The sequence below is a fragment of the Mus caroli genome, chromosome 4 (assembly GCF_900094665.2).
Source record: "Mus caroli chromosome 4, CAROLI_EIJ_v1.1, whole genome shotgun sequence".
Taxonomy (NCBI): domain Eukaryota; kingdom Metazoa; phylum Chordata; class Mammalia; order Rodentia; family Muridae; genus Mus; species Mus caroli.
The window spans coordinates 142262283-142282053 of record NC_034573.1 but is presented as its reverse complement, the minus strand read 5'-3'; the positions used below and the strand labels follow the sequence as shown (position 1 = coordinate 142282053).

Genomic DNA, 19771 nt, shown 5'->3' with positions numbered 1-19771 from the left:
AAAGATGGCCTAGTCGGCCATCACTGGAAAGAGAGGCCCATTGGACACACAAACTTTATATGCCCCAGTACAGGGGAATGCCAGGGCCAAAAAAAATGGGAATGAGTGGGTAGGGAAGGAGGGGGGTATGGGGGACTTTTGGGATAGCATTGGAAATGTAATTGAGGAAAATATGTAATTAAAAAAATATATATAACAAAATAACCAACATAGAGGTGAAAATAAATGTGCGCACATAAGTCTGTGTGTGCACATGGGAAGGGGGTGTGCACGTGAGTGTGAAGGCCAGAGGGGACACTTGTGTCATCCTTAATTATCTCCTTGTGTTTTTGAGACAACCCTGTTGAGCCTGGATTTGGCTAGATTGGCCAGCAAGCCCCAGGATCCCTGTCTCCCAAGTGTCCTCAGCCCTGGGCTTACCGGCATATTCTGTATTCTGGGGTTGGTTGGCTGTGGAGGGAGGGTTGGCTTGGGGTTGAGTTTTTTTTTTGCTTTACAAACAGAGCCATCTCCCAACCTCCCAACCGAGTAACCTTGAAAGCCAAATCTATCAAGAGGGACGGTAATTATCACCAACACTAAACGCCAAAACAAATATCCAGCTAACCACACGGTCTGGTGTGGTCCTGCCATCGCAGTGAAATTGTACCATAAATGTTCTCAAGAAGTGACTGATCATGGCAAATACCAACAAGTAGATTAAGATAAAAACCTTAGGCGTATAATTAACAAGCACTACCTAATGATCTGGAGTGATATTAAGAACCTCACACCCAGATGTCTTTTTCCAGTACTCAAAAGGCAACGTACAAACCCCAGCAGAGCCAAGCCAGAAAGCAACTTTGACAGAATCGGGCAGACTCCTGTTTGCAAACCAGAACCTTGTCATCAAAACATAATCCAAGGACCCCAAACTCTACAGGTCAGGATTCGAGTGTGTATAGAGAGAGACCCTTTCCCTTTCCACTAGCAGGTGGTGGGACAGCCAGCACCCAGGCAGGGTACAGGCTGGAGTGTGGTTCCCTGACTCTCGCAGGGCTGCAGAGGTTGTGGACTGTTCCAAGAGAGCCCTACCTTTCAGTGGCTGCTCTGGAGACCCCTGGGCCTTCTCCACCTCTTCTGTCCTCTCCTCCCGAGCCCTGTCCTTGCTGTCTGAGCTCTGATGTTTGTCTTCACCCTCTACTCTGTCCAGGGCAGTTGGCAGGGCCTGGAAGGACAAGCCAGGGGGCTACAGGACCTGGGCCTCAGCAGGAATGCAGGGCAGGGGATATGCACCAGGCTGGGAGCCCTCAACCCCAGATGTCTCCGTTTGCTCTCTGCCTGGTCCCCCAGGCCTAATGTACTGGCTAGTTTGTGTGTCAACTTGACACAAGCTGGAGTTATCACAGAGAAAGGAGCCTCCCTTGGGAAAATGTCTCCACGAGATCCAGCTAGTGATCAAGGGTGGGAGGGCCCACTGTGGGTGGGACCATCTCTGGGCTGGTAGACCTGGGATCTATAAGAAAGCAAGCTGAGCAAGCCAGAGGAAACAAGCCAGTAAGTAACATCCCTCCATGGCCTCTGCATCAGCTCCTGCTTTCTGACTTGCTTGAGTTCCAGTCCTGACTTCCTTTGGTGATGAACAGCAGTATGGAAGTGTAAGCTGAATAAACCCTTTCCTCCCCAACTTGCTTCTTCGTCATGATGTTTGTACAGGAATAGAAACCCTGACTAAGACATCCAGTGACCAGAAGTGGGAACCAGGAAGGCCTGAGCTGTTCCCAGTTGGACCTGACCAAGCTCCACCCATACTTCCCACAGCCCCAGCCACCAGTGACTTCCAACCTGGATTTCCAGGGACTTCTTTGGCTTCTGCATGCCTGACTCCTTCTCATCTGTGTAGCCCAGCTGGGCTTCCATTTTGTCTGCAGCATCAAGGGAAAGAGGTGAGACAGGTAGGCGTAGACAGGACATGGGAGCAGGGTGGGGAACAGGGGGCCAGGTGAGAGAGAGGCCTGGCCTTGCAGGTGCTCCTCAATGGGAGACAAGTTCAGGAGAGATGAGCAGGGCTCCAAGTCAGGCTTCCAACTCAGACCCTTGTAAGACCCTGGCCTGGCTGGTGAGGTCGCAGTGGGCACTGTCAGACACTCTAAGCCCAGCATCGAAGTTGCCCAGGAAGCAGAAGAGGGGGCGTGGCCCAGGGTTGGAATGTTAGAAAGGCAGATTGGGTGTCACATGTGTGAGTACAATCTCAAAGCTGTGGCTAAAAGCCTGACAAGTTGTTTGGAGCGGGCGTGGGGGGTGACCCCTCACACTGTAGGTTACACGTTATACTTGGTCCACCTCCCATGACCCAAAAGCTCTCCCACGCGCTCCCTAAGCCCAGACCTGGCAGGCCCAGTGGGGCCGGTGGGAGCTGTGCAGGGCTGGCAGGCACGGGTGTGTTGGGGTCTGAGGAGATGACCTCGCCCGGCTTCTTGCCCTCGGGCCCCTCGGGGACCAGGTCTGGGGTGCTGTACTTGCCGTTGACATGCTCAAACTCCTGCACCTGGGGCAGTAGGAGGGTAGCAGAGGGGACAGTGGTCACCTCTCAGAGACAGCCCACAAGACTGAGAATGCCATGGGTTTGGGGTGCTGCCCTGCCCAAGGTTATTAAGGTCAGACGCCCTTCTGACCCAAACTTCTGCCGGTGTTCCCGTTCCTTAGAACCCACCCTCCTAGCCTCAGCCTACAGGGTGCCTCCAGTCTGTCCCTTTGGTCTGTCTCAGACATAGATAGCTGTGTGACCTGACCCCCATTTATCCTTTGGCGGCTGCCCCCCACCAGAGGCAGTGCCAGGGCCACATGCCAGCCAGAAGGCTAGTAGAGGCTTACTCACCCACCTTCTTCCTAACCAGCGACATGACCCCAATACGCGTGAGCACGTGCTGCCTAGACAGGCCCTCCCGGGGCACGCCGTCTGCGAAGGTCTCCGCGCCGTCTGCGCCCGGCTCACACAGGTGGCGCATGAAGAGTGATACATAGGCCCTGGGGTGGGGGTACTGGGGCTCAGGGAGTGGGGAGGCTGGCAGGACCCCTAGAGACCTCTGACGTGGAATCTTCCACTACAGCAGGCCTGCTGTGGTCAGGTTCTCAGAAAGGCAGAAGAGCCTCACTGGCAGGGGACCCTCCTTAGATGCTGGCCCTGGATGGCCAACAGCACTATCCCAGAGAGTTTGGGCAAGAGGACTGCTGGGCAGTATTTCCTATAAATCAGCCCCGCCCAACACACCACACCCATACCCATAAGATCTGACAACCATGACCTCTCCAGGCACCCTTAGCTGGGCGGGTATAGGGCCCACTTCACCCAGGCATCGGGGGCCACACCCTCCCGGCCGCCACCTCACTGGGACCCTTTACCTAAATTCCTTCTCACTCTTCCCTCGAAGGTCCCGCACCAGCCAGTGGGAGTTGAAGGCATCCTGAGGTGGCATGCCCCAGCGCATGATGGCGTTCAAAAAAGCCTTCCTCTGTCTGGCATTGAAGCCCAGAACCTGGCCAGGATAGTGAAAGGTTGTGACCTCAGGTTATACGGCCAGAATTATGGGATGGGGAAGAAGAGCAAGGAACACTTGAACCCAGAGGTTCCGAGTCTGAGAAAACCCTCAGCTCCTCTTTCACACCCTGGGCTGTAAGGAGTCAGCCTGGAGGGTCTGGGTAATGTGCAGGACCCACCTCAATGTTGCCCCCAACCCGAGCCAGAAGGGGAGGCAGGGGCTTGTCCCTGTCACTCTTAAGCTGCCTCCTGGATTGTCGTCGTCCACCTAGGGAACAAACAGCCCGCCACAGACCCTCAGGCTGGGGTGCAGAGGCTCCACCTGCCCCTCGGGATGAGGAGACCCTCAGCACCTCCTCCTAAAGCTCCCATGGGCACCCTAGCCCNCCCCCCCCNGCCGTCNCCCCCCCCCCCCCCACCCCCTGCAGCACCGGAACAACTTGGGTCACACACTAGCACTCACTCTGCCCTTCTGGTCGCTCCTCAAAGTCCTCGTCCTCATCCTCAGAACCAATGGAATACTCCGACTGGTTGTCCGAGAGCTCATCCTGCCACTCTGTAAGCAGAGGGGCATGGAAGGGGCCCGGCCCAGCCTCAGGCAGCCAAGGCCAAGCCTAGCCCCCTCCCCACCTCCCAGACTAGTCAATGGCCGCCAGGTACTTTTGCCCGGAACTCAGTTGATAATCCCGGCCCAGGCATTCGCACTCAGGAAGCGCATGGCTACTCTGCCCGTTCCACAGCAGGAAGCTGACTCTCGGAGGCTCATCCACGCCACGGCCAAGGTGTGCTTGGAGCCACCTGGCCGATGGCCATCTCATCCCCACAACCTGCCTGCAACCCCTTTCCTCCCAGAAGCCTAGCTGTCTGCTCCCACTCTTGCCCCGTCCGCATACCCGGCCCCACAGCCCCATGCCGGCCGGCGTGCCCCTGCTCACCACACGCACCCTGGTCCTCCTGGGAGGCATCATTGTAGTTGACCTGCTTGCGGATGCGCTTGCCCTTGCCCAGGTTGCGGGCCAAGTCCTCCTGCTGCTGTTCATAGTGATGGCGCAGCAGCTTCTCCCAGTAGTCAGGGTCCACGTTCTCCTCCTGCTTGATCACCTCCCTCTCTACCTCTTCCTGGGGATGTCGATGTGGGGGATAGCCGGGCACACCCAGTTGTTCTGCCACGCCTCACCCACCTTCACAAGCCCATGGGACAAGCGAGGGGGGGGGTTGCCTATTCCAGGAAGCCCTCCCCAATCATGCTGGTCTCCTGCTCACTCCACATGTGTGTGCATCCTGGTCTTGGTAGGCTACTGTAGAGCCCCAGACACTGTTCTTGGGGTTCATGGTTTTAAAGGAAAATATATATAAGCAGTGCCCACATCTGCAAGGAGAGTCGCAGGGGTTCAGAGGATGTGGAGAGGCCCATGGGAACGATTAGGAGCCGTGGGGCAATCAGGCTTTTCAGAACACAGGAGGGAGATGAGGTAGAAGTTTCTAGAGCAGGCCAAGACAGAAGCATGGGGTAGACTGGCGGGTGGGGAAAAGCTACCGGGGGTGGGGCGCAAGGGGCGGTATGGAAATAAGGCAGGGCCCCAGAGCACTCAAAAGGCCTTACCACGCCATCTTCCTCGCGGACCACATACTGAGCCACCTTGAAGGAGCTCAGGTACTCGTTCATGTTCTGCAGCTCGGTGTCATCCGTGGCGTCCTGGTTCCGATCCAGCAGCTTGGATATGGCTGCGTCGTCATAATGGATCACACTGCTGTCTTCTACATCTTTGTTATCACCTGCGGGGTGGGCAGGACACATCGGGTAGACACAGTTGTAAGGTGCTCAGGACCGTCCGCCGGACCAGCTGCTAAGAACAGCCTTCCCGCTGGGATAAGGTCAGTGAGCCACCCGGCAAGGAAGCTACACCCTAACCTAGCTGGGTGTGGCAGCTCCCTCACCACCTACCAACAGAGGGCAACCTAAGGGGCAGCCATGGGCAGCAGAGGACCTCCTCTTGTCCAGGTGCAGCCACCTGACTAGACAAAAGGCTGGGGTGACTCAGGTGGGCCCCTACCTGGCGGGGTGCTGCCGTGCTTTTTCTTTGCGCCGGCGGTCAGAGATCCGCCCTTGGTAGACTGTATGTCAGGGATGGGTGTGGTAGGCCTCTGGCCCTGGGACATCATGCCTGAGAGGCAGAGGAGGAGGAACATGGTTTCAGGGCACTGAAGAACAGCAGGGTTGATGGGAGGCAAGCAGAGACGCCACCCTAACCAACTCTAAGGGGTGTCACAGGCTGGGAGTAGAGAAAAGGGCAAGAACCCTGGGGTCCTGAATGCCTCAAACAGGTTCACCCCAAGCCCCCACCACACTCCCACAGAAAAGAGGCCCACCTTCCACGTCGTCCTTGAAAAGCTCCTCTGTCCCGAACTTTAGGATATCATCCAGTTCCTGCTTGGTCATGGAGCCCGACTTGGAGCCCAGGCCAGGCCGCACCACTAGGTGTGTGAGCATCATCTTACGCTTGGCCACCTGAGTGATGCGCTCCTCCACGGAGGCCCGTGTCACAAAGCGGTAGATCATGACCTTTTTGTTCTGCCCGATGCGGTGAGCACGGCTAAAGGCCTGGGTGGGGGCGGGGTGGGGGAAGAACACAGCTCAGCACCCGGGGCTTGACTCGGGGCTCCCAGCCACAGTGGGGCACACCAGAGAGGACCATGTTTGTAAGCCCGTGGCCACGCAATGGGCAGTCTGATCATAGGGGGAGGCGCACTGTGTGTCTGTGCGGACTTCAGTGTGCGGCAGCATGGTGGCCAGTTGGTTTAGAGTGAAAAATGGATCTGGATGTGACTGCAGACACACATGGGGTTGTCAAGAAGCATCCTGCGTGTTTGATGGAAATTGAGCTTCCTGGGACTCCAGTGCTGCATCATGGAAAGGCAGCCTAAACCTTGGTGTGTGGTAATGGGACAGAAGAGCCCTGTGCTGGAGACACAGCCGCCTTGAGAGTAGCAAGGCCTAGGAACTGCCCTGGAGAATATGCCTGAGGCTCCAGTCTGTCTATAGGATATGGCTCTAGTGAGACATTATATACAACACACATGTGTGTGTGCACCCCAGATTATCAAAGTGTATCATGTTCTGCCCCAGAGTGAGGAGACTGTAGAACATCGGGGATTCTATTCCTACAACGCCCTACTCTCTTTCCATCTGTCCCTATTTCTCCCTCTCCCCTATGCCCAGCAGGCTCCCTATAGTCCCTATCCCCTCCAAAACTGGCACCCCTGTGGATCTTGTGACTGACTCCCTCATCCTGCCTCCTTCCCTGGCCAGGGACCCGAAGGTAATGGGACCAACCCAGGCTGGCATTCAGGTTGCTGTGTGTCTTGAACACGCCCTCTGCCCTCTCTGAGCCATTTTGTGCCCCTCTCCCTTCACCGCCCAGGGTCCCCTTTTAGGCTGATGTTTTCATACTGTGAGAGGTGGGACACAGAAACAGGGGTATAGGAATAAGGACAGGAAAGGACAGAGGAGCCGAGAGCGCAGCAGGAGACGAGGCACAGACCTGGATGTCATTGTGAGGGTTCCAGTCTGAGTCATAGATGATGACCGTGTCAGCTGTGGCCAGGTTGATGCCCAGGCCACCGGCCCGTGTTGAGAGCAGGAAGCAGAACTGTTGGGCCCCGGGAGCTGAGAAAGAGGCCAACGGGCATGTGTGAGTTAATGAGCACAGCTAGGCAGGGGTCGGTGGAAGGAGATAGGAGGCGAGGAACCCGAGCAAAGGTCCCTGGCCGAGGCAAGGGCAGAGGTTATGATTCCAGAGAGGCAGCCACATCTGCTGGGCTCGCACAGCCCCGCTGAGGCCAGGCCCTGCTGAGCTGAAGGGAACCAGAAAGAGAGGGAAGTTGACCTTCAAGCGCCAAGTGGGTATCAACCAAAGAGGGGTGACAGTATTCCTTCCCAGTCAGGCTTCTTCTCATACAACTCTAAAATGCTGCTTAGAGAATTCATCATCTGCTGAGTATCCTCAAAACCAATAGACCATAAAATGTCTCTGGTGTAGTGGCACACAGGTAACCCCAGCCCCTGGAGACTGAGGCAGGAGGATGGTGAGCTAGAGGTGAGCCTGAGCTTTATAGCAATCCTTATCTTAAAATAAAAATAATAATAATGATGATGATGATGATGATAGACAAGTTGTGGTGTAAGGACTGGTGTGTTTCTTCCAATATGCAAAGCAGGTTGGAAAGCACTGTTCATTGGATGCTGAGGCTAAGACACCCCAAGACACAGGGTTACCCCGAGAGAGATGAGTACCGTTGAATCTGTCGATGGCCTCTTGCCGGAGGCCCCCAGTGATGCCGCCGTCGATCCGCTCATACTTGTAGCCCTCGTACTCCAGGAAGTCCTCCAAGAGGTCCAACATCTTGGTCATCTACAAGAAATGCGGACACACACCACCATGGGTAGGAGAACAGAGACGCCCGGAGTGGGGGTTAACATGTCTAAAGTAGGCCTCCCCAAAAAGAACGCAGCCCCAGCCTCACCCATCACCCACCACCATTCTGCAGAGGAACCTCCATCCCTAGCCTCAGGTATAACAAGCCTCTGGTTCACTCCCATTTCCCCAAAGGAGTGGCCCCCCAGCCCCTCTGCTGGCATTCAATGCTCTGCAGACACAATGCTTTCTTCTTCTCCCCTTAACTACTTCCAACCACCTGGCTACACACACACACACACACACACACACACAGACACACACACACACACACAGCTTCCAGCTCCCAGATTCCTGACTGGTCCCTTCCTGTCTTTACATAGTTCAAATATATGGAGCTACCACTCGACACCTCAAAGCACAGGGATTTGGATTCTGCCCTCTGCCTCCTGCCCTCATTGGTAAGTCTGAGGGCGTGCTTATCCCTCCTCCCACAAGAGTTGAGCCTGAGGTGCTGTTTTTCCCTGTTCCGTGTCCAGTGCCTGACCTATCAATCTGGACCTTAGTCGTCCATGGCACACAGTAGTAAGACGGGGCTTCTCACACCAGCCTAGTCACACGAGCTGGAGGGGCAGGGACAGGGGGATGAGATGGGGAACACGCTGGTCTCTATAGCAACCAGACCCTCTTCATGTGCCAGGGACCGACTTGAGGCCTCCAGCCCCCAGGCAGGCAGGCTGACTCTCTCTGTGGCTGTTCTCTGGCTCCCGGGCGGGCGACACTCACCTGGGAGAAGATCAGCACTCTGTGCCCTTCGTCCCGCAGTTTCTTCAGCATCTTCTGCAGCAGCATGAGCTTCCCTGAAGACTTGACCAGGGAGCTGCCGTCGTAGGAGCCATTGGGCAACACAGGGGCTTCCTGTGGACACAGCACAGCAGCAGAGCCTTGGTGGCCCTTCCTCTTGCTTGGCACCAAAGAGACTGTAGTGAGGGCTAAGTGCCCGGCCATGGGCCACTTGCCCACCTGTACTACTGAGCACAGAGACCAAACCCAAGCGTGCTCAAGAGCGTCAACAGTGCCTCGCTCCAGACCATGCTTAAGCATGGCACAGGCCTGCCAGCCTCACTCTCTGCCTAGCTCTAAAATGAAGCCCCAGGACCTGTCCACGGAAACTGGCTTGGTCACTGTCCTGGAAAGCATTAAACCGTGCCAGGCCTCTGGCTTCAGAGGAGCAGATCAATCTACAGGCAGACCCCACAAGGTTCCTGAGCCACACAAGAAGGACCTCCAGTGGCCAGGCCTGTCTCTGCAGCAGTGAGAGAGCTGGGCCTGCAGAGGATGAGTCTGAACCCTAAGGGCAGTGATGGAGTGGTCTCTCTGAGCTCCACAAGGAGCATCAGCTTTCCATGACCACTGCCCTGCGCTAGACAAATTCCAGAGCCCAGCGCCTGGCTAGCTTCTGCCACTCAGATGACCCAGGATAAACTCCCTAGAAGGGTGAAGGGAAGCCAGGTCAGCCCTCAGGGCTCCCTGGAGGTCCAGTGCTGAGGCTGGGGAGGCTTTGGGGCTACTGGTAGAGGTTGGGAAGAAATGACCTGGAGCCAAGCAGTGAAAAGAGGCAGCTTCCAAAGGAACAGGATGGAGACACACATCACCTCTAGAAGTCATACTAGTAAAGGAACAGAGGACTGGGGCCAAGGCACCTAGCCACGGGCACCTTCCTTAGAGATCACAAGAAACCACCGCAGCAGGGAGGCACCTACTGGCCTCAGGGAACATTCCACACCATACTGTCCACAGGGAACACATGCGTGTCAAGCATGAAGAACCAACCACGGTACTTCAACCATGGCGCTCAACTAGGGACCTGTATGATGGTCACAGGGAAGCCACCATGGCAGCCACAGGGATCTACCACAACCACAGAAGCCATTAGAGACCCACCATGGTGGCCACGGACAACCCATCACAGTGACCACAGGCAACACAAGAGCCAGTACAGACCTGTAGAGACCTATATGATGGCCATAGAGAGCCCACTGTAGCAGGGAAACCCACCATGGCAGCCATAGGGACCCACCAAGATGGCCACAGGGAACCCACCACAGCAGCCACAGGGAAGAGGTACGGATGGTTGCAGCACTTCTTCAGATCCATCATGATATTGAGTAGAGACACCTGGTTGCCACCCCCCTTGGAATTGAGCGCCTCAAAGTTCCGAGTCAGGATGAACTTGTAGTACTTCCTGCAACAGGGTGCGGTCAAGGTTAGCTGGACTCCGCCTCCCCAGGTCCCCCCAGATTCCTAAAGGGCAGGCTCTACTTTCAGAAGGGTTGGTGGTGCCCCAGGCACCAGGTACGGATAAAACGTCAAGGGGAGACATTACTACAACTGAGGCAGCCTGACCGTAGTCACTGCAATTGATGGAGGGGGAAGGAGATCACTGAGCAAGGACTCCTGTCAACCCCAGGAAATGGTCAGGAAAGGCAGATGGGGCCTGCGGGAAGGGGTGGCTGAGGACACAAGACCAGGAGAAGGGCCAGTTGCTGCAGGACAGGTGAGCCTCCAGCACTCACTTCTGCATCTGGCTCAGCTCCACTCGGACAATCAGCTCTGTCTTAGCCGGCATGTTCTTGAACACATCGGCCTTGAGCCGCCGAAGCATGTGCGGCCCCAACAGATCATGCAGCTTTTTGATCTGATCTTCCTTGGATATGTCGGCAAACTCCTCCAAGAAGCCTTCCAGATTGCTGCAATAAAGAGCCAGGATAAGTGTCAGAAGCAGAGGGTCAAAGTAGACTACTGTCCTCTGCAGAGGAAATCGGGCCCAGGGTGGATGAGACAGGACAGAAGGCATGGCCAGCACAGGCCAGCGGCCAGTGCCATGTGACCACTCAGGCTCCATCTGAGCCTGCATCCCACCTATCACCGCTGTTCTGAAGTTCCCAGAACCAACCCAGACTACAAAAAAGAAGACCTGGCCAAGTGTGCCACAACCTGCCCTTGAATCGCCATGGAAACATGACACTCCTCCCTGAGCCCCCTCCCCCATTGGAGCAGGCCTAGGAAGGAAGGGGCCATCTTTGCTTCCATCTCCACCCCACCCCAGATCTGGCCTCTATTTGCCATTGCTAAGCTCGCGTGGGTCACTTCAGTTACTGTGGGCTGAAATGAGCCAGAGGTGGTAGGCAAGGAGGCACATGGGTAGGAACCCAGGAGAAGCCCCAGGGCCTTCTGAAACAGAGCTAAAGCAAACCCTGGTTTGTTGGGGGCAGTTGTAAATTCCCCAGGAATGCTGAGACCTTCCAACACAAGATCATCCCAGAATACTACCCATGTTCCCTTTTGACTAATGGGGAAACTGAGGTCCCCAAGCAGTTCTCAGAGCCAGTATAGGCGGCTGCCATGCCTTCACAGGGCTGCAACCCCTCACTCCTGCCAGGCCCAGGGGACGCACTTGAACCTCTCTGGAGTCAGGAAGTTGAGGAGATGGAACAGTTCCTCCAGGTTGTTCTGGAGGGGGGTCCCTGTCAGCAGTAGCTTGTAGTCAATCTTGTAGCTATTCAAGACCCTAAAGAACTTGGGGGAGAAGAGACCGGGTGTGAGGAGGCACAGAGCCGTGGCCACACCCAGCGGGATAAGCCCCACAGCCAGTGCCTCCTACCTTGGACTGGTTGTTCTTGAGCCGGTGAGCCTCGTCCACCACGAGGCAGGCCCACTCGATGGAGCCCAGGATGGCTTGGTCAATGGTGATGAGCTCATAAGAGGTGAGCAACACGTGGAATTTGATCTGCACTTCCTTCTGTGGGGAGAGGCAAGAACATGGAAGGAGATGGCAGGGATGGCAGGGACAGACCAAAGGGATGGGGGCAGAGCTGAGAAAGTGAGTGGGAATCCCACACAAGCATTCCGGGGAGCCAGGCACTTCATGGCTAAAGCACAGTGTCCTCGAGAAGGTGATGTTGCAGTAGATGAGAAACATCACCCCTCCACCCTCGCGGGCCCCACACCCACACATACAACAGTCTGGAGTGGAAAGTGTTTAAGGTTATCATTGCAACCAGGAGTCCTGGTGAGTGAGCATGAGAGACTGGTCACCATAGCTCACATAAAGCCACCGGCCTGTAATGCTAGTGAGATGGGAGGCAGAGACAGGAGCCCACAGGCAGGCAAGCTAGCCAGTATATGCAGTGATGAGACCCTGTCTTTAACAGCATGTGTGTGTGTGTGTGTGTGTGATGTGAGTGTGTGTTGTGTGTGTCTGGTGTAGTGTGGGTATATGGGGTGTGAGTGTGTGTGTGTGTGGTATAGTGTGGGTGTATGGGGTGTGAGTGTGTGTGCATGTGTGTGTGTATGGGGTGCGTGTGTGTGTGAGAATATGTGTGAGTGTGTGTTGTGTATGTCTGTGGTGTAGTGTGTGTATATGGGGTGTGAGTGTGAGTGTGTGTGTGGGGGTGGATGAGTGTGTTTGTGTGTGTGTGTGGTATAGTGTGGGTGTATGGGGTATGAGTGTGTGTGTGGGTGTGTATGTGTGGATGAGTGTGGGTGTGTGGGTGTGTGGTTTAGTGTGGGTGTATGGGGTGTGAGTGTGTGTGCATGTGTGTGTGTATGGGGTGCGTGTGTCTGTGAGAATATGTGTGAGTGTGTATGTGTGTGGGTGTGTGGTATAGTATGGGTTTATGGGGTATGAGTGTGTGTGTGCGTGTGTGTGTGTGTGTGTGTGTATGAGGTGTGTGTGTGTGTGTATGTGGGTGTGGGTGCGTACATGTGTGCATGGTGTGAGTGTATGTATGTGTGCCACAGTATATGTGCAGCTCAGATGATAACCTCAGGAGTCAGTTCTCCGCTTTGTTGAAACCTGAGTCTCTCCTGTTCCTGCTGTGCCCTGTGCACCAGGCTAGGTAGCCCGCGACTTTTTAAAATGATCTCTTTACTTATTCTTGGACAACCTCACATGATACATTTGAATCATATTTCCCTGTACCCCAGATTCTCCTCCACTTGCCCTGTGTACCCAATTTCACATTCTCTCAATCTCAATAAAAACAAACAAATGTGGGCCCTGTGTTGTTTGTGGAAGCCCGGCCTGCAGCCTGGATTGTACACCTGGTGTCACTCCATTGGAGAAAACTGGCCTTCCCTCTCCCAGCAGCCAACAGCTTCCTGTCTAGGGGTGGAACTTTGTGCCCACTTCTCCTCTGTGCTAAAATTTCGTGTGGCTCGAGCATGTGTAGATCTGACCTGTGCTGCCACGGTCTCAGGGAGTTCATTTATGTATCTGCCCTGTTGTATCTAGAAAATGCTGTTGGCTTAAAGTCACCTCTGGCTCTTAAGAGTCTTCCTGCCTCCTCCCTCCCCCCACCCCCACTCTCCATTCTACACATAGCCCTGAGCCTAAGCCTTGAAAGGGGCCTGCAAGGTTCTAAGCCCAGCGACTCTGCCTTTGTTTGCTCCCATCTTGTCCTGGGAGTGCTGGGATCGCAGACACGCAGCCCACATCTGGCTTTTTTTACATGAGGCCAAGGACGAAACTCATGCTCAGGTGTGCACGGCGGGTGCGGCGAGCACTTCTACCGACTGAGTCACCTCACTGAGCATGGGGTATTTTACAAATGCAGACTGTCATCTCCCAAGGGCTGTTGGGTCACAGCCTGCCCTATGACAAGACCCTCTGCAGGGCCAAAGACCAGTGAGGACACCAAGACACCACACCCACTGTTAACTAACTCCTGGCTCTTCTAGGATAAATATCACCTCTCCAAGATTCATATCCATCTGGCTGGTTTTTGTTTTGGTTTGGTTTTTGAAATATGACTTGGTAGGTAAGAGTTATTCGGCTAAGCCATGGTAGCTCTCACTCCACCGTGAGCGGTGGTGTCTTTATGAGAGGGGTCACACCCAAGGAGGATGCCCGGTAACAGAGGCAGGAGCAGAGAAGTGTATTAAGCCATGCAATCCTCAGACACCAGAAGCTGGAAGAGGCGGATGGATGCCTCCTGGGGCCTCACAGTGAGCCTGGCTGAAGAGCTGGCCCCCAGGTCTGTGGAGATTTAGCCTCAGCCAATGATGTGCCATCGCATCAGTAAAGAACAATTGTGGCATTGGCCTAGAAATATGGACACTGCAGGGCTCAGTAGTCCCAGAGCCTCCTGGTTGAAGACAGCACTCACCTTCATGCGGAATACTTTCTTCCCACCGCGAATGGCGTTGTCCTCAAAGGAAAACTCGTTCTCACGGATCACAGAGCGGCTCTCCTTGTCCCCCGTGTAGGTGACCACGTAAAAGTCAGGCGCCCACATCTCAAACTCCCTTTCCCAGTTGATGATGGTGGACAGGGGCGCACTGACTAGGTAAGGCCCCTTGGAGTGGCCCTGCAGAGAGAACCTGAGGTGGTGAAGCTGGCTGCCAGTGGATGACACCAGCCCCCGTCCACCCAGCCCCTGCCTATCCAGCCCCCATCTGCCCAGCTCCAACCTGCCCAGACCCTCCCCCTCCCACCCAGACCCCACCTTCCCAGACCCCGCCTCCCAGACCCCGCCCTCTCAGAGCCCCGCCCACCCAGAACCCCGCCCACTCAGACCCTGCCCGCCCAGCCCTGCTTGCCCTCCTGTCTGCCCACCTCCTTGTACAGAGAATAGAGAAACACAATGGTCTGTACTGTCTTCCCCAAACCCATCTCGTCAGCCAGGATAGTGTCAGTGCCCTGGGCCCAGGAGAAGCGTAACCAGTTAAGGCCCTCCAGCTGGTAAGGGTGCAGTGTGCCTCCTGTGGCGTCGATGTACCATGGCTGCTTGTCGAACTTGACTGTGGGCTGGGGTAGGAGGTCAAGAATCAGACACAGCCTGAATCCTGGGCCACCAGAATCAAGCCTCCAGGCCTTTGCAGGCAGTCTGTCTAAAAGCCCTTCCTGCTCTGCTAGCCTCTCCTCACCATACTCAAGGTGTCCCCAGAATGTCACTCCTTCCAAGAAACACTTCCTAGGTCCACACCTTAACGCCTGCAAAGGCCTGGCTTGCTCACTCGAATGTCACTGTGCCCCCTTTTGTCCCGTATCTCCAGGTCACTTTCCCAATAAGGTCCTCCCAATGGACCATGTCCCCACCATGGACCCTGGTCGTTGGAGGTTTTGGTTGTTGTTGCTTAGTTGTTTGTTTTTGAGGTTAAGTTTCCTGTAGATCAGGGTGGCCTCAAACTCAACGATGTAGCCAAAGATAACCCTGAATGTTTGGTTCTTCAGCCTCCAACTTCTAAGTGCTGGGGTCAAAGGCATGGGAGTCAAGGTCAAGATTAACAATTGAAACCAAGGGCCTATATCTATAGGGCAGACAATCTACAAACTGAGCCGCACCTCCAGCCCAAGGTGGGCTTCTTAAAACATGCCCAGGGGGTCCTGCATGGTGGCACATGTCTTTAGTCACAGAACTCAAGTGGCAGAATCAGGCAATATCTGAGTTCCAAACCAGTATGCTCTTCTCACTGGCCCATCCAGCCTCACAGTCTCTAACAGTGTCCGGCCATGAGGGCCCGAGGAAGGGTCCTTGAGAAAAGACCCTGCCTCTACTGCCACGCGTAGGGTGGCAGGCCTGCTAATGCCACACCGCCACCTCCACCCTGTCTCCACTCACGTCCACGATGGGCGTATCGGGTGGCTTCTCTTGTTTATCGTCCTTCAGCTTCTTGCCCTTCTTCACCAGCCGCTTGGGCAGCCTGGCATCTTCCCCCAGCATCAGCTCCCTGTGGAGAAGCGTCAGATACAGATGAGCAAAACTCAGACTGAGCAAGCGAGCGGGAGCCCTGCCCGCACCCTGGCTGCCAGCACTCGGCACACCTGTGGCCCCAGTAGGCCTGCTTCAGGTTGTCGTAGTAGGGGATGTCAATCTCATCAATTTCCCAGGTGCACTGGTCGTAGGGCAGGTCCTTCCACTTGATCAGGTAATGTATGTCCCCCTTCTTGTCAAAGCTGCAACACAGGAGGCACGGGATGAGAGAGGCTCACAAATAGGTCCCAGGCAGGGCCCCACATGAAACGCCCATCCACTCACACCCATGGTCTCCTAGTATTCTGGGCCCAACCAGGACACGGACACCACGGTAAGAACTCTAGAGAGGCTTAGTAGCTCGCCAGTGCCACTAGGCTTGCAGGGAGAGATGAGGGTATGGAGACCATGATAGAGACACCAAGGCAGAGACAGTGAGTCTGTGCTAACGGAGCGCTAAGAAGTGGCAGCCAGTGTCCTTTCCAGCCTCTGGTGCAGGGGTGAGGTCATCCTGCTATGTGAGATCAACACAGGAAATGACACCACGAATCTCTTCCCTGCTCAGAGACTTCATGTTCTAACATAAAGTCAAAGCGTTTTGCAGTATCCATCCGAGATGAGGGTCCTTCCCTACAAACTAAGAAAGAAGCAATCCCTGCGGGTGGGCCAGCCTCATCTAGAGATCCCCAGGGTCACAAGTCCCACAGTGGCTATTGGAAGAGTCCTCAAGACTTCCTGCTCAATCTGAGTATTTTCAGCAACCAGCCAGGAGAGCCCTGCAAAACCAGAGAGCTGGGGAACCCCTGACTAGCCAGGGTGATGGCAAATGAATGGGGGGGGGGCTATGACAGCAGGTGGCCTGGGAACCATGAACAGCAAGGCCAATTCCCAGTCACCATGGAAACCGGTGGCTTATTTTCACTGAATAATTGGTTGTTATGCACACTCTGGGAGATTCGCCCGCTCCTCTTTGGGGGTGCAGAGGAAACTGTCCTTTTTGCTTTTGCATGCATTTTAATAAAAGAGGGACGGGAGAGGCAGTCAGTCTAAGGTACAGCTCAGGTACCATCTGGAGTCTGGAAATGGGAAGGATGTTTCAATAAGAGACACGTCTCCCGGTCCCCACAAACCACTCCAGCAAGGCTTTAGCAAACCCTTGTGACGTGAGGACCAGCTCAGAAGTCCGTGGCCACACAGGTTCTTAACCTCTGCCCGCCCAGCAATGTCTGACAGGACCTGCAGTCAGGGACAGAGTGGGTAGGCCGCCCATCCCAAGCTGGAAAAGTTCAGAGCTGCAAGCTGCCCCCCGTGACAGGTACTCATGGCCTTCCCCAAGGCCGGCTGGCAGCAGCCACCTGCCATCCAGCACCTGCACCCAGAAATCAGCAGAGGCTCGCCCTGCCCAAGCCTTGGGAGCGAGCTCCTCCTGCCGATGCCCTCCTGCTGGGCCTCCTTGCCCTGGCCGGTCTAAGTACCTGGGAATGTCAGACTTCAGGGATGAGGTGACACACGGACTGGGGACTCTGGGCAAGAAAACACTAGTGCTACCAAAAGACACTGGGTCTAGTTCCCAATCCTGCAGCCTCAGCTGTGTGACTTCAGGCAGGTGACTCAGCCTTGCTGAAATTATTATTATTATTATTATTATTATTATTATTATTTTAAGATTTGGGGAAGGGGGTCTGGGCATGCTGATGCAACCTTCAATCCCAGCCCTCAGGAGGCAGAGACACAGATCTCTGAGTTTAAGGTCATCCCTGCTCTATATAGGAAGTTCCAGGCCAGTCAAGGCTGCATAGCAAGACCTTGTCTCAAAAACAAAATGTGTATGCCTGTATGTATGTATGTATGTATGTATGTATGTATGTATGTATGTATGTGTGTGTGTGTTTGCATGCATGTATGCACGTATGCATGTGTGCATGTTTGCATGTATGTATGTATGTATGTGTGTGTGTTTGCATGCATGTATGCATGTGTGCATGTTTGCAGGCATGTATGTGTACCATATATGTTCCTGGTGCCCACAGAAGCCAGGAGAGGGCACCTGATCACCGAGAACCAGAATTACAGGAAGTAGTAAGCAGCCTTGTGGGTACTGAGAACCTAACCCAGGCCCTCGGCAAGAGCAGCCAGTGCTCTCAAAAGAGAGAGAGGAGAGAGAGCTTTGAGACAAGAGCTCTCTGTGTGACCCAGGGTTATCCTGGAGCTTGCTGTGTAGATCAGGCTGCTCTTGAACTCACAGAGATCAGTCTGTCTCTGCATCCCAAGTACTGCGATCAGAGGTATGCACCGCCATGCCCACCCCATGCTGAGTATATTCTTGTGTGTGTGTGTGTGTCTCTTGGGACCGTGACAACTCACTAACACTAATCCTTTCTTGGACCTGCTTGGCTCCCAGAATCATCCCGCTGACCTCAGTCCCTAACTGGGACCCCGCCAAGATCCCACTTTGTGTAGGCTTACACACAGCTCAGTGTGTTTCCCTTCATGTGTGTGTCTGTGGCATTGTCCTACTGTGTGTCTGTGGGACTGTCCTACTGTGTGTGGCATTGTCCTACTGTGTGTGTCTGTGGGACTGTCCTGCTGTGTGTGTCCGTGGGACTGTCCTGCTGTGTGTGTCTGTGGGACTGTCCTACTGTGTGTGTCCATGGGACTGTCCTACTGTGAGTGTCCGTGGCACTGTCCTACTGTGTGTGTCCGTGGCACTGTCCTACTGTGTGTGTCCGTGGCACTGTCCTACTGTGTGTGTCCGTGGCACTGTCNCCGTGGCACTGTCCTACTGTGTGTGTCCGTGGCACTGTCCTACTGTGTGTGTCCGTGGCACTGTCCTACTGTGTGTGTCCGTGGCACTGTCCTACAGTGTGTGTCCGTGGCACTGTCCTACTGTGTGTGTCTGTGGCACTGTCCTACTGTGTGTGTCTGTGGCATTGTCCTACTGAGAGTGAGAATGTTGAGCATGACAGTTCCCTTGTGCAGAGGCGTGACCCTCCTGGCTGGACAGCCACATCCCCTGCAGTGAGATGTCCTTTCCTGGCTCCTGCCCCGCTGAGCCTACTCCTGACTCTGAAAGGCAAGCCTGGACAGCCTTCACCCGGCAGGTGCTACTCAACATCCTCACCTGTGGTTCAGGATGCGGTGGACCATCATCCACTCGGGCTTGATGCCGTAGCGGTAGAAGCGTTCCTCCATCTTGGCGTAGAGAGGGTCCTTGTTCTTCCGTTTCTCGCTCTTACCGTCCTCATCGCCAGAGCCGTAATCAAAGGGCGGCGGTTCGTCCATGTCATTCTTTCTTTGGTAGTTGCGATACATCACGGTGTGGTACAGCTCCAACTACTCACAGAGCACGGGAGACCGGCCGCTCACCCCAGTTCCCAGACCAGCCCTTCAGCCCCCAAGCCCTCTCCTAGGTGGAACAAGCCTCCTCCACAGCTGCTAGTCCCAGCTCCCACCCATGCCTGAGGGAACCCCAGGCTCACATCAGGACAAACATAACCATGCGGCCCCAGGGTCTCACCTGTAGCTCCTTCACCCAGGAGCAGTGCCAGTAGGAGAGACCAGCCCACTTGACAAAGAACTCTCTCTCAGGAATGCCCTCCAGAGGCCTGGGCGGGGGCATGCCTGGCTCCACCTCTGGTCCTGGCAGCCCCACCACAAAGGGAGCCGGGGGTTCTGTCCACCTCCAGTGTAGGATCCGCTGAACTTTGCCCTTCAGCGGGGGACACTGTGAACAGAGGATGGTCACCATGTTCAGGGTTACATCACAGGGCTGAAACTCCTATGACACTAGACTTGTTACACAGGGTCCCAAGCCACAACAGTATCATGGGGACTCTGTGGTACCGGTCACTTCCTCGGGAACCCACACATTGCTGTGTATCAAGAGATGAGCAACGACAGAGCTTGCGGGTCCAAGTGGGCCCTTTGTATTTGACAACGTGACAATGACCTTCCTTAGCCCCTGGCAAATTAAACCAGGGTGCATGAGCCCTCTATATCCACTCAGCCTGAACAGCAGAGCGAGGAGACAAACTTCATGCCCTGCCTGGTCCCAGGAACAATCACCTCATATCCTGACGCGT

At 55.0% G+C, this 19771-nt stretch overlaps 1 protein-coding gene across 6 annotated transcripts in view; it reads right to left on the bottom strand.

Moving 5' to 3' along the window:
• The window catches only part of Chd5 (chromodomain helicase DNA binding protein 5), a 52657-nt gene that overhangs the window by 8133 nt on the left and 24753 nt on the right, over positions 1–19771 (bottom strand). For 4 of the 6 annotated variants that reach the window (XM_021159625.2, XM_021159627.2, XM_021159631.2 and 1 more), the window contains exons 10-33: positions 19207–19413; positions 18811–19022; positions 15761–15892; positions 15558–15666; positions 14552–14743; positions 14103–14303; positions 11597–11734; positions 11390–11511; positions 10509–10682; positions 10036–10177; positions 8719–8850; positions 7812–7929; positions 7060–7184; positions 5888–6119; positions 5572–5682; positions 5121–5293; positions 4453–4636; positions 3981–4073; positions 3697–3785; positions 3382–3515; positions 2862–3006; positions 2368–2527; positions 1825–1904; positions 1075–1207 (exon numbers count right to left, since the gene is read on the bottom strand). In XM_021159625.2, the coding sequence (XP_021015284.1) occupies positions 1075–1207; positions 1825–1904; positions 2368–2527; positions 2862–3006; positions 3382–3515; positions 3697–3785; positions 3981–4073; positions 4453–4636; positions 5121–5293; positions 5572–5682; positions 5888–6119; positions 7060–7184; positions 7812–7929; positions 8719–8850; positions 10036–10177; positions 10509–10682; positions 11390–11511; positions 11597–11734; positions 14103–14303; positions 14552–14743; positions 15558–15666; positions 15761–15892; positions 18811–19022; positions 19207–19413 (3538 nt within the window). The remainder of the gene's footprint in view (positions 1–1074; positions 1208–1824; positions 1905–2367; positions 2528–2861; positions 3007–3381; positions 3516–3696; positions 3786–3980; positions 4074–4452; positions 4637–5120; positions 5294–5571; positions 5683–5887; positions 6120–7059; positions 7185–7811; positions 7930–8718; positions 8851–10035; positions 10178–10508; positions 10683–11389; positions 11512–11596; positions 11735–14102; positions 14304–14551; positions 14744–15557; positions 15667–15760; positions 15893–18810; positions 19023–19206; positions 19414–19771) is intronic. The other 2 variants (XM_021159626.1, XM_021159628.2) reach the window with 1 other exon arrangement.